The 14347-nt window shown below is 38.2% G+C and overlaps 1 protein-coding gene across 2 annotated transcripts in view; it reads left to right on the plus strand.

Annotated features, from left to right (window-relative positions):
- SPAG9 (sperm associated antigen 9) overlaps positions 1–14347 on the plus strand; it is a 68208-nt gene that overhangs the window by 20994 nt on the left and 32867 nt on the right. For both annotated transcript variants that reach the window (XM_072880799.1, XM_072880800.1), the window contains exons 4-5: positions 7347–7441; positions 12236–12389. In XM_072880799.1, the coding sequence (XP_072736900.1) occupies positions 7347–7441; positions 12236–12389 (249 nt within the window). The remainder of the gene's footprint in view (positions 1–7346; positions 7442–12235; positions 12390–14347) is intronic.

The raw sequence follows: 14347 nt of genomic DNA on the forward strand, positions 1-14347 counted from the left end.
TGCTAATGAAATGTTCTGAATATCTTTTTACGTAGGTTTTGCTCCAAAATGGACAACAGCCTCTGCTGGTTTGATTCCAATTTATTAAATGCTTTTACATCTTAAATTCACTTTCTTTGGTGTAGGGAGAGGTGTTTTCTTGGGCTTTTTTATTACTGAGGTGACTATGTCCTTTCTTCCTAAAGAAATAAATTTTAATGCAACATGGTATATTCATACCTCTGTGCTCCTAAAATAAGGTCTCATGTTTTCTGTGCCCCTTCCTTTCAGCATGTTTACTTCCTTCTTTCTTTGTTTCCCAGTTTCAGCATTTTTCTCTTTTTCCTTTTGAATGTTTCACCTCTCTCCCTTTATGTTATATAGCTTCTAAAACCAAAAACCTTTACCTTAAGTTGTCTGCGAAGATTTTGATCTCTGTCTTTAGGTGACAAGTGTATGTACACGTTACTAGAGGTACCCAAAATTCTGAGACCACCAGCTGGCAGCTGCTGAAATACAGCAGTATGTTCAAGATAGGACATGGAGAGTTGATGGGGTGATGGGTTGTGGCCTGTGAAAGCTCAGCTCTGGGCTGGGAACTAAGGGCAAAGAATAGCTACCAGGAGTGTGATTGTTTATAAAAGGCTGGGAGCATTCTTAACAACTGTGTGACTGACCTCAGGAAGCTAACTAGATAGTCCTTATCTGCATTTGCAAAGACATTTTTGAGCACAATTAGAGAGACCATTGTCACTCTTGCAAAGTACAAACTTGTTGATGTACTCTAGTTATAGACTGTCTCAGTTCAGTATTTTAATGCTGGTATCTGCTGTGTGTTTAGGACTCAGGGACTGAAATCCCTGGGGACTAGAAAGGACTGTCTGATAATGGTGCCCGTCTTCCCCCATCCCTTTCATGATTTTCTGCTTCCTTTTCTCCCAACAAATTCTAGTGTCTAGGTCTGTGTAGTAACTTTTTTTCTTTTAATGCAAGATACTTCAGCAAATATCCAACCTACTTGAAGTTATCAAATTTATTGGCTTAAATAATTCTATCACAATACTTGTTTCTGAAACCTTTCTTACTTTCATGGTTTTTCTAGGAAGGAATACTTTTTTCCTTCTGAATCAGCTTCACCATTGTCTTTGCAAGTGATCCATATTTGGTACTTACTGAAATGGCAATTGTTTTTCTTTCAATTGACCAAAAAATGAACAGAGCATTAGAAAGATTATTTTTTTTTAACTCTAAGGTGTTGGCAGTGATTACTTTGACAGATGTTGCATTAAAGATGCAACTTGACTGCATTTTCTGCAATCTTAACTTCTAGCAATTTTTCTCTACTCTGCCTGTTTTTGGTATTTGCTTCCTTCCACTCCCCCCTTATGCTTTAATTCACAGCTTAGTATTTCAGACTTTGATGTCTTTCTCTTCCAACTCTTGACTTCACTGAGGCTCTGTAACCATGTCCTCTTTCAGCACTAACCCTACCTGCTTGTGGCTACCTCTTTGCTGGCGATGACTGCCCAGCAAGCTCGCTGGCTCAGCAGCTCACGGGAGTTTCACCTAAGCAGTTTCAGTCAAAACGGACCAAGACCTTCTTAAACTGAGTAATCCATGGAAAGTTACACCAGTGATGCAAACCAGAGAACTGAATCCCTCACCCTCAGTGTGCATTGTGATGAGAGCTGGGAGTGCTCCTTGGAGCTCAGCCTGCCAGAGACAGGGCTCTGCATTGCAGCTCCAGGGCACCAGCCTGCCCTAGCAACAAGATGCCTGTGCCGCTGCGGAGGCAGCAGGGCTGCCTTGGCTTGTTAAAGCTCTGGGAAGAGGCTTTAGCCTTCTTCACCCTTCTGTCAAATTAGCCTCTATCTTTCTTGCTGCTCTCTATAGAGTGGGAGATGGGCTAATGAGTGTGAGTGGAATATATCCCCTTAAGCTTCCTCCCCTGGTAAGTCTGTGCTTGAGCTAACTGGCTTGATTTTAAATGGATTAGGGTATGATAACCTGAGCAATTGAGTTGGTAGATTAGAAGGTGGAGTGTGGCTGGGTATTTGTAGCAGATAGCGGAGAGGATAACGTGTTCAGTCAGAACATAATGTGTGAATACAGCCTGAACATGTCTGACATCCATGTCATGATTCCCTACTTAGTTAGTTTGCTCTGGTCCCTTGTCTTTCCTCTGCTTGCAGCGTATTTTGATCTTGCGCTGATCTTGCTCTGTTGTAGTGCTCAGAACAGATGAGCAATAAAGCAGCATGCTGGAGTTCCTGAATTTGAGCTTGTGGAATTTAACAATGCAAAGTCTTGTTTCCATCTTTCTCTGGCTATAAAGGACTGGATGCAGGAAATGATTGTGCAGTCACAAGGACAGTATGCTAGAAAGTTGAATGGTTGTCAGTGGTCTAACCCAAAAATCTTGAGACTTTTGCTCTATAGATTTAGAAAGGAATTTTATTACTTGCTTATAGCTTTTATCTCAAATACTGTTCTGTTTAATAGAAAATTTACTGGCTATATTACCTGTATGAAAGCAGCCTTGTCTTCTACACATACCTGTTGGTGCTTTTTGCCTTTGCTGCAAAGAGATGATGCACTGCTGCTAGTGACTCTTTCAGAGCAAACCCCCTGAGTAGGAGGCCAAGGGTCTTATTTTCTTTTCCTGCATAGTTGATGGGGCACACTTCATAACTATGGCACTGCCTTTTTAAAGGCCTGGCTGCAGACTGTTTTATGTTTACTACTCAGTTGGGAAAGTGAGGCAAAGCAGTACTTTAGCACCTGTGGCACTCCTGCACAGATTTCCAAAGTAAATCTTTTTTCTGTTTAAGGAAGTGATTTTTTTTTTAATCCTTTGGGAAACAAGGCTAAGATGGTTCAGTATCTCTTTCCCTGACACACAGAATATGGGCTTAGTTTAATGAAGCATAATTGGGCCATGGAAATTTCTCAGTGTTTTGTGCTGATACAATGTGACAGAACAGTGAGCCTGTCTCTGGCATTGGGAATGTACTTTGTCAGGTTCATTTGGATAAACAGATTCCCCAGCGAGTCCCTGTATAGGGAAACAGAGAAGGCTAAGTGGGGATGTCTAATTACAACTGTGGCTAAGCATGGGTGCCAGCCATAGTGTTTTTGAGATTAGACTTTAGATATCTGTTCAAGCAAATAGTTTTTCTAAAGCCTTACGCTAATCATTAACAACTTGATGTATAAAGCCTGGATTTAACATCTTTATGTACTATTGTATCTGCCAGCAACATCGTCTTATATGTGGATAAAGATGCATCAAGCTCACCAGTGGGAGTGATGCTTTACTTAGGTGACAAGCTCAGCATGAATCCTTAAAAGTAAAAGGTAGTTATGTGGAAGTATGTTTAGGACTTTTGTACTGAATCAAGGAGATTCTAGAAATGTCTGTTACCTTAATAAATCTAGATTATGTGGGACACAGAAAGATCTATATATACACAGTTGGTCGCACATTCCCAAAGGGAGGAGCCGCTTGTGCCAAACCTGATTGGATCTGCAGGATGAACAGCAAGGGCTGTAGCACAGAGCCTGATCTGACAGTGAAAGAATTACTAAAACCTGTCCTGGGGGAGTTAAAGCATTGACACAGAAAGGAAGGAGGAGTGAAAGAGAAGGGAAGGTATAAAGGAGATGCTCTCAACCTGGTTAAGAAAAAGGTGCAGGTAACAATAGCCACAAAGTGGTATATACACATTTGTTTGTGACAAAGAAGGTATGAGGCTTGTGTACATTGGGAGCAGTCGTATTTGTAAGGGTAGGAATAGAAACTAGTGACAGGATGTTCATTGTCTTTCGCTGAATGTTGAAGCTTAAGATGTGAAAAAACCTGTAACACTTTGTACAGTTGCAGAACTTGTCACGTGCTGTATGAGGAAACCAATCTGAGTGGTTTTTGAGATGGAAAGATGTTGCATTGCTGTCGCTTGCATTCGAAGGGAATGACTTTCATGTTCGTGCTGTAATGTCTTCAAAAGCTCATTATAGTCAGTTTTTACATGTTGTGCCCTAAAGTGAGTTAACACATGAATTGTGAAGTGCTGTTAACTACCTAAGGTAGTTCTTCCAAGTTCTGAGTTTCTCTTTAATCCCCTCAACTAATGGTAATTGAGCAATGTATTTAATTACAACAATGATGGAGTGATCAGTATTTATGATGTCCTCCTTGGAACAATTGGTCATATTCAAAATACTTGTGGACTTCAGGGGCAGCAAGGTGAGCTGTCAGTAGTAAAAGGTTATGGATGATTAAATATTGACTGCAACTCTTATTGAAGAGAAGTGTAGTAGATGTAGTCTTTTATTTATCATCTGTCCTTTAGTGTAACTTCAGTAAAAGTTGTGCTGATTTGAGAGCAATTATTCCATTTATATCTATTTTTAAAAATGCCAGTAATATTTTTTTCTTTGGATAGCTGAGTAATTTCAAAACATAGCAAAGCTTTTGATCAAATTTTGAGCACTTGAGACTTCTAGTGTGTTAATTCATTAGACTTTTTTTTTTTTAATCAGGATGGCATTTCAAGGATATGCTGAGATGTGGAGTAATTGAGATTGAAAAGAGCCTCTGGAGGTCATCTCGTTCAAATCCCAGTGGTTTTGGAGGGAGTCTTCAAAATTTTGTTATAGATGAGCAGTTAGTGAGCTAACTTCCCAATAAGTTACAGTATTTAATTTTTTATTACAACCTTTTCATTAACTGATTTCTAGAAGTTGAGAATCCATGTGCTATGTCTCATGACTCTACAGCACCAGCTGTGTAGCCCCCCCCCGCCCTGTGCCACGGGTAGGGAGGGAAGGTGAGGAACTCTGCTTGTGGACAATATTCCAGTATTGTCAGCTTTTATCCTTGGGACCCTGGCTCAAGGCAGCGCTGTTTTTCTGATTTTTGGGTCACCACTGGCATGTATAGCCTGGATCTGTGGACAAATTGCCATGCTGCACTGCACGACGCACACATTTGGTTTTTCATCTTATTTTTGTGTTCCTATAGCTTATGTGCTTTATGCTGAAGTATGTGACCTTCAGATTTGCTTATTTTACCATCAGCAGTATTTTCATCTGCAGAACAATACTAAACTACATAGTCCTTTAAATTGACCTGCCCTCTAGCCTCTCTATGTGGGTAACAAATATGATGAGACATTTCAGTAAACAAAAGAATAGACTGAGGGGAGGGAAGAAAGTAGGTTAAACCATGTATTTTGCAAATGTATTTTGGAAGTTGTGTGAGTTTTACTGACCTTACTCTCTGTTTCCCATGTGTTAGTTGTTCCCTGGAAAGATACTAGTTACTCAGCTTCTGTTTACTATCTAAAAAGCACCACAGATGTTCTGTTTAAAATTTTACTTAGAGAAACCAATTGGTGTGCTGCAAATGGAAGTGTTTGTGGGTAGGTCAGCTTCTGTTCAGTAATATCTCCCTCCCATGATGAGGGAATACATGAACAGGATACAGAATGGTCTAATGTGCATTTCAAAGTTATGCATTGTTTTTTTCCCCTGGAATTCCTAAATTAATTTGGATTATAAGCTTGTTGTGTAAAACTATGCACAGGAACCATTGGAACACCTAATTTTGGTTGCTTGGTGGAAACAGAAAACCCAAGAAATGTGGATAGTTGAAGGTGGAGCTTTCAATTCTTTTGATTGCTTCTGTGTATAAGCAAACATTAAAAAAAGTCAGAAAGCAAATGAGATGGTCCTAGTAAAATGCTGCATTTATATAATTTTGTTGGAGGATAAATTTTGTAAGCTTTTGACAGCAGTTAAAGTATATTATATAATGTTGCTCTAAAAATAGCAAGATATTTCTTTTTTTCTGGTCTGAATTATATTGATTAGTTCAGGTGAATGCTGGGAAAACCAGGATCTGTACGTAACCAGTATTTAACCATATAAATTACTGATTTATAGAATATCCATCAATCGGGATATCCTAAGCCAGTTCACTCTACCAAAAGAATTTCAGACTGAGAATTTATATTCATATATAGCTAGTGCTGGCAAGCAGTGTTTGTGGAGAAGCTGATATTAACTGAAGTTAGTGGCATCCGAAGGTCAAGCTTACTGGCCTTGGACATATCAGCCCTGACTTGAAAGTAACACGTAGATGTAGGTTTCCAGGTGCTGCTGAATTCAGTCCTAATGTATGCAGATGCCCCCATAGTAAAAGGTTATGTAATATTGGTTGTACAAATGCCTGTTGTTAATGCTATTCTAAAAGTTCCTGTATACCCTTTCTAGAATAGCAGAAGAAATTACAGTTTTACAGAATAGGTATGTTTTTCTAGAGGAAGCCTTTGAGATGTGACCTGAATATGTCTTAGGAAAAAAGTACACTAAATTCTTCCGCAGTACACCTATTATTTCTTTCTTTTTTTTTTTTCCTCTGAGTGCCCTATTCATCTTTGAATGCAAGTGCAGAAATGCTAAAAATACCAAATGTCATGTAGGCTTCTCTTCAGGCTTTCCCATTTTTCATTTCAGAGGCGTGTGTCCAAATTAACCTTTTGGAGTGATGCAGTGATACCTGTTACTTCTCCCCATGCATGTCCCAGATCAGTTATGTCTGAGTAGCATCATTCTTTAGCTGATGGGAATTGGGGTTCATTAAATAAGTCATGACTGCAGGAGTCAGCATGTTGGCCTGTGGCTGTCTCTCTTAAAAGAAAGAGCAAGCAAGCAAAGCTCTTCTCGAGTGCTAAAAATCCATAGGCACTCGGTCCTTTTTATGAGATGTCAGTCTAGATCATTTAAAACCAAAGCTTTCTTTATTCTCTATAAGTGAACTTAAATTTATGTGGATGTTGGAAGAAGAGAGAGAGATGCTGACTTTGTATTTCCTTCTATGGAAATAATCTGATTCTTAGTTTGTCGATTCATTATGTTTATTTGAGGTCATATTGTCTGACCTTTGCAGTTCTTTGCAGTTAGGCTATAGTGAAATGTATTGTGTGTCATATAGTAAATTTTAATATCTATTGGACATAGAGGTCTTAAACAGCCTCTGAAACGGATTTGAACATGGCATTTCCATTCAAAACTCTTGTTTGTAATATCATACGCACTTTGTGTGCCCTTAGGATGTTTCCTGTGCATGAATGCACAAGTAAGTTCTCCAGTTTTTTTATTTATTATGGGCTTCTCTCTGGTTTGTGGTTTTACACACTGTATAATTTTGCTTCTTTCTTTATCTGTTTCTTTAATGTTTCTGAATGCTTTTACTATTTTTAGAATTACAGGGGAAGATTATATTGTATTGGCCAAGAATTACGCAGTTGTAGTAAAAGTAAATGGTATTAAATATTTCTTACTGTTTCTCTCATTTTAAACAGATGATTCACAATTATATGGAGCACTTGGAAAGAACCAAACTTCATCAGCTAACAGGGGGTGATCAGCTAGAATCCACAACACACAGTAGAATTAGGTAAGCTATTTATTACGCTCTCACCCTGAAATGAAAGAAAAAAAATCCATTCATTTGTGTTTGCAAGACTTTGTTCTTTAATCCTATAACAACGGTTTGGCTGAATCGGAAAGATTTGTTGTACGATTGGAATGCGGTAAGAGAATAGTGTAGAAATCAGTAGAAAGAGGCTTTTGCTGTTGTACTGCTAAATGTTGAGATATACGTAGTACGTTAGCCTTAAACAATTTCAGCTTTTTTGAGTGTTTGCATTCGAGTAGGCAGGGAAAATGTCAGCAGCTGTCCCAAAATAATTGATATCTTGCTGTGGCTTTGTGTACGGGTTGATGAAGGTGGGTATCGTGGTACCCGTTTGTGTGAAGGGCTTGATGTGAATATATTATGCAGATTTTGAAGCTTTCTAGCCTATGAACTCTGCTAGAGTGGAAGGAGGGGAGAAGAACTCCAGGGCTGGCTGTGGCTCTGCGTTGCTGCATAGATGCTGCGAGCGGCTCCCGGCGCGAGGGGGAGGAGAGCGGTGATGTCATTGCTCTGGAGCTGCTGCAGAAGAGTGGAAAGCTGCTGCCGATGGCATTGTTTTTGTGGCAGCGGCTGAATGACAGACTTTGCCTACAAAGATACACCCTCGGCCCCTGTGTAGCCTTCTTGGTTCCGGCGTTTCACCATGCCAGCGCAGCGCCATGAATCCTGGATGCATGCTGCTGTTTGTGTTTGGCTTCGTTGGCGGGGCGGTGGTCATTAATTCGGCGATCTTGGTGTCTCTCTCTGTTTTGCTGCTTGTGCACTTTTCTATTTCTACTGGTGTGCCAGCTCTGACGCAGAACCTACCAAGGATACTCAGGTACTCTGACCTACTGAACCTTGGCTTCATGCGCTCTTTCCTTTTCTCTGCTTTCCGTTTTCCTTTCAAACAGAAAGAGCAAGGATAAATTAGAGATGTAAATTATATAAACATTTCAAATTCTATTGTAAACATATTTAGGGACTGGGATATGGCAGTGTATTTTTTATACACTCAAATTTCATTGCCTTTTATTTAAGCAAGAACAAGGTCAGTTTATGTATCTTTTTTTTTAGAAAGCTATTACATTCATTTACCCTACCCTGCAAAAAAAGCTGTGATGATAATGTCGTGGATAAAGCTCACATTCAGTGTATTGTCAGGCACTTGGCTGATCTTGTGTAGCCATAAATGTATGCAGTCTGAGGCCTCGTACTATTAAATTTCACTTTTTTTTAATGAAAAGAATTACGTAAGATCAGTTAATTGCTGATCTGCTCAAAACCACAGTAATTAATTGACCACACTATTTTTAAAGATATCTGATTATTGGTTGGTGGGAAAAAAAATCTTTCATTATTTAAGCATTAGAGCTCCTAAAGCCTATTCACTATTGTTCAGCCAAATGTTATCCTCTCCTCTTTTTCTGTACTTGTATGGCAAGCTGCCAACTCTGTCTGTCCCCCTCAAGTTCTGTTCTGTTTGTCCTAGTTGCCTGGAGCAGTAGCAGAGATGCATTAGAATATTGTGACCAAAAGTAATTTTGACATGTTTTAGTACTGTAATTACAAATGGAAGACAGCTGGAAAAGTTCTAAAATGTAGCTTTCTGCCCTGAAAACTTGACATACTTAAACTCTGGTTGTAAATTTAATAGTAAACTTTATTTGAAAAGGGAAAAATGCTGGAAAATATTCTTCTCTGAAAGAGCTATGTGACTTTTTCACTTTAATAGGTGGTGCATGTAGACTTTCTATGGTACTACGCTTTTAACTTTGGTCTCCGAGCACAGAAGGGTTGCTCCAAAGGTTTAAAGCCAATCAATAGGTAAAAGAAATACCAGTTATTAATAACTGATAATAAATGTGTATGAATATTTACATACAAAGAAATAAAATAAAGTGTAACTCTCTATAGACTGATCTAGTTAGTAAGGCTGTGCTTGTTTAAAAGGGGGTGAAAACCAAACCCAAAACAAATAACCCCCAACTCTAAAAAAAAAAAAAGCAGATATTGAACTTCATATTCAATAACTTCTATTAGATTTTTTTTTTTAATATTTAAGCAGTCAGATGGTTTAAGAAATAGGTTTTTTGTAATGTGCTTTTTGTTCCCCTGAAGAATATTTAATGGAATGGAAGGGTTTTGGGAAGCTATGCTTTTTCCAGCCCCTAGTAATTTGTGTTAGGGATTACAGGAATTGGAACCCAGTTTCTTAGTCTTTTATTCATTTAAACAAGATAAAAATATAGGATGAAGGGATCTAATTGTAGAAGAATTGTTTCTATTTTAACACTAGTCGGATTTTGGAACAGAGCATCTGGTTGCTTATCCGAAAGGTTCCTGTAAATGCTTCGATACATCACTTCAGAATATTAGTTTAGGCTTTTAAAACATGTGCCTGCCTTCTGCTCACTGTCGTATTTTCAGATATTTCTTGGACATTGGGGGAGTAGAAGGGGTTCTTTGCTTTCCGGTCAACAACCAGTGAAGTAAGTTGAAATTGCTTCAGTCTAATCAGAGAATTTCTTTTAATGCAGACATGCACATAAAAACCTTCATTTCCAAAATAAGCCCCCTTTTTCAAACTTCGTTTACTGTGTAGTCTTGCAATGCACCTGAACTGTGTTTTAGTGCATCAAAATATGTTCATTATAAAATTTATTTAAAACTATTCCACAAAAAAGCAAATGTCAGTTGTGAATTTTTTTGGTACCCACTTTGTTTAAATTCTCTCTTCTGAAGAATGCAAAGAAGATAAGCTTTGTGGCATATCCTGCAAGTAAGCAAATCTGTCTGCTCTGAACCATTGCTCTGGGAGGCATTTTCCAAAGCAAAGGGCCCTTCACAATGCATGCTTTATCACGGGCTTGCTTTTCCACTGAACGGCTGCTTTTTTCCCTTTTTTTGTTGCTGGACTTCTTAACCAATGAAATGGTTTCAGTCTGTCTTTTGACATAATCTAAGCTTATGTGGTGTGTCTTTTGTTCCCCGCACACATTAGAGTTGTGGGAAATCTAAAGAAAAGCAGAACCTGTTACAATAGCGGGAATAGTTGGAATCGGATTCTGTCTAGTTCTGTGGCTATTTTTCATGAAGACTTTTCAGCGCAGCTAGCTTGCAGATGCTGGAACAGTATCTGATGCTTTTTATTTTGTAACCCTGACTGATTTTGCTTTACTTGCTTTGCTGCCTACTTTGCTCTGCTAACCTACTTCCAAATTAACGATGTAATTCGGAATAGTATTTATGAAAGGCCAAGATACATGCAATGTGAGAATTAGTTGCAAAGATTTTTGTGACATGGAGTGTTCTTGTACACCTGTACTGGAAAGGTTCATGCCAATTAAAATTGTTTACTATTTGAACATTGGCTTTTTGGTGATGTAAAATTTACCAAAAGGAGTTTACTGCTTAATTGCTCAATACAATCCCTTCTTGACTAACTCTTCTTTTAAGTAAACAAAAACCAGAAACAAAACAAAAAAAATTTATAGAAGTGCTTGGCTTTTTTCTTTTGCTTTTCAACATTCCCTTTCATATTTTTTCATATAACTTATATGCAGATACTAATTTTGCACAGAATTCTGCCTAGGTTACGTTTAATTTGTGAAAAGCCTTGCAAAAGAAAATGTATGTGGTTGTGATTTGACTATGGTGCTAAAATGTGAGATCTCTCAAATCTTAATATTTTGTCTGGATTGTCTCTGCCGGGCTACTACAGGCAATGCTTTCTCAAGAAGTGTAATTTTCTGCCATTACTTGTGCACACCTTTACCTTTTGTCTCTAGTATACTTAAAGCTGTGCTGGTTGATTACAGTCCTTTTTTCTGTAGTTCATTGTTCTGACTGAACAAATACTTCGCTTTATCTCAATTCTGTGCCTGGCTGATATTTTTCCTTTTCAGGGCTGGCTGTAGCATCCTATTAATTGCATTCTACACAATGTTTTTGTCTCTTGCTACCAGCAATAGTTAATCTTTTTGTTCACCAATCACACTACTGAGAGCAAGATTGACTTGGGGATTTTTTTTTATGTGAAGCTTTGGAATTTCCAAACGTTTGCCATAGAGAAGTGATATAGACAGTGGAGATGGTGAAGAGTTGGGATGAAGTCACTTGCCTTACTGGCACAAGCTTTTGTGCAGCTTTAGGGTGAAGTAGAGTGTTGAACTGATCTTGGCTAAAACTATGCAATTGTTGGCTGGGCTAGTTTTAACATCAGTAATTCCTTGACCCAGGTTTTTTCAGTTATACAAATTCATGTAGTTTGTCTGATCTTCAGAAGAAAACTACCATAAATTTTGAGAAGAGTTGGACTTTAAGCTGGTTGTTTACAACTTTCCCAAATGCTTCAGTTAATGATTTAGCTGTTGGCTGTTGTAGAAGTTATGTGGTACTGTATCTTGGGGAAAAAAAAAAGTGCGAAATGGTATTTTTAAAAGTGGTTGCTGAAAACTGTAATTTAATCTGAAATAAGGAAACATTTTCATCTTATACTCTTGTTTGTGTTCCACTTCTGTAAAATGTTTACTATAGATTAGCTTTGGTGCAATCAATAACTGCTGCCTAAAGCCATGAAATAGACTATTTGCAATTAAATCATGTGAAATGAGGAATTATGTGTTGTAATACAAACTGTGTATTATGCTACATTGTGTATTTAATAGAGCATGGTGTATGACTGTTTGAACCTATAATTTTACCACTTCCCTGCTGATTTCAGAGGTGTACAGGAAAATAAATTTTGTGACATCTGAAATGGCTGATGAAACCTATCTCTCTTTCAAACAGAAAGGAGCGTCCGATATCTCTGGGCATCTTCCCATTACCTCCAGGAGATGCACTACTTACGCCTGAAACTCAGAGAGAAGCAGGGGAAACGCCTGGGTCAGAGCACTGGAAATTCCATGAGCTAAGCCAGCCACGGTCCCACACAAGCCTAAAGGTGAGCACTCAGCTCAGCTGCCTTGTGTGTTAGGAGAAACTCCCATAAACAGATTATAGATCCTTAGTGGAGAGAAAAAGGAAATTGAAGGGGAGGAGGGAAAACCCTAAGTCATCTTTGGGTAAGCCAAGTATGCTGCTTACTTAAATGAGCTTTGAGGGAACTTATTTACTGGAAGAAATGGACTTTGGGTTGCATTTTCTGAATAAGTGGTAATACAAGCTAGTTCTCCTCTTACTCACAGGAGTGGGTTTTTTCTTTCTGACTAAGGACTCTTTCCAAAAGTCAGTCACTTGTTCTTTACACGTTAGATATGTAACTAGATAGTGTAAACAGGTCTGCTGGTGTAATATCCTTTTAGAAGGAAAGCTTTGACTACTACACAGGCAGTACTCTTAATGCAGCCTCCACCTACTATCAGGCGTATGGCGTAGGTATACCGCAGAGTTGAGAATGACCTAACTTTCCTAAATTAGCCTGTGATTATGATTTCCCTTACTTGTAGCTTGGCTATAATTCCTGCAATTGTTCTGGGCTCCAACAGTGAGAGGGTGGCATAGAACAAACTGCAGAAATGGAAAAATGGGGGAGTGGTGTTGGAGTGTGATGAATCTGGCAGTCAGGACTAGGGTGCACTAACAGCAGAGTGGGAGGAGGGATCTGCAGGGTGAAGGACTCCAGAATGTGTAAAGCCTCCCTATATCTTTATGTTGATGAGGGTTTGTGGGTTGGTTTTTTTCATTTGTTTGTTGTGGGTTTTTTTGGTGGGGTTTTTTTTTTGTTTGTTTGGTTTTGGTTTGGTTTTTTTGAAGACTATGGATGTACTGTTATTTCTGAAAAGGCATATACGGCTGAGAGGAATTTCCTCCGAAGTGAATTTAATACCTAGCAGGGGATTATTAAACTGATAAGAATTTAAAAACTAGCCAGACATAATTGGAACGCAGACATTTCTTTTTTGCCTAGAGGTGATATGGAGATAATGAGAAGTGTAAGTAATGGTTAATTATAAACATATCAAAGTGACAACAGGAGTTTGGATCTAAAAATTTGTCACTTAACAAACTCTTAGCTAGGACCACTTTTGGATCTTAAATTTCTCCTATTCCCTTTGTCCTATGCCAATTAACATCAATAAATTGACAGACTTTAGGAGAGCTGAGTGAAATACAACTTAAAAGTTATGAATAAGAGTAAGTGGAGATAAGGTATAAAGGGAAGTCTCTGATTCATCCTGTCCCCTCAGAAAATTATATTGGTTGTATTGTCAAAATAGGCTTCTTGGTATAGGTCTTCTAAAAATAATGCGCAGCTAAAAGAGAATTTACAAAACAGCACAGACTATAATTTTTCAAACCTAGTTAGTCAGAATAAGTTCCTTAGGTCCAAAGCAGCATCTTTTCTTTTTAGCTGTGAATGTGAAGTACTTCTGAAGTGAACATGCTGAATAACATGATATATTGAAGTCATAACCAGAATTTGAAACTTTTTTCTCTAATACTTTTATTTTCTCTAAATACTTTTACCATCAAGTACAAGGCATAAGCAAGATTCTACTGTTTTCAGGCATCTGTTTTCCATTCATGGATGAGCATTTCGTTAATGGTCAGTGTTTCCTCTCAAAGTATCACAGAGTAGGTGTCAGGGAGAAACCCAGACTAAAAAGACTGCGTATCCGGTAGCTTGTACAGTAGTGACATTGCTGGATATCATTGTAAGACAATGTACAATTATGTACCATTCATTCTCTTCTGCTTATTTCTGCAAAGCATTACACGAGCTACTACTTCTTCAAGTTTAATTATCTAATTTTTAAACTAAGTTTTCTTTTTTCACGAAAGGTCTTTTGGCAACATTGCCAGAAGAGTCAAATTCGCTAAGTCAACCCAGCATTGACTTTCAAATGCTTAGGCTTTGAGATATTTTGATTAATTCATTGTCACTTAATGGAATTGCAT

The sequence above is a fragment of the Ciconia boyciana genome, chromosome 16 (assembly GCF_034638445.1).
Source record: "Ciconia boyciana chromosome 16, ASM3463844v1, whole genome shotgun sequence".
Lineage (NCBI taxonomy): Eukaryota > Metazoa > Chordata > Aves > Ciconiiformes > Ciconiidae > Ciconia > Ciconia boyciana.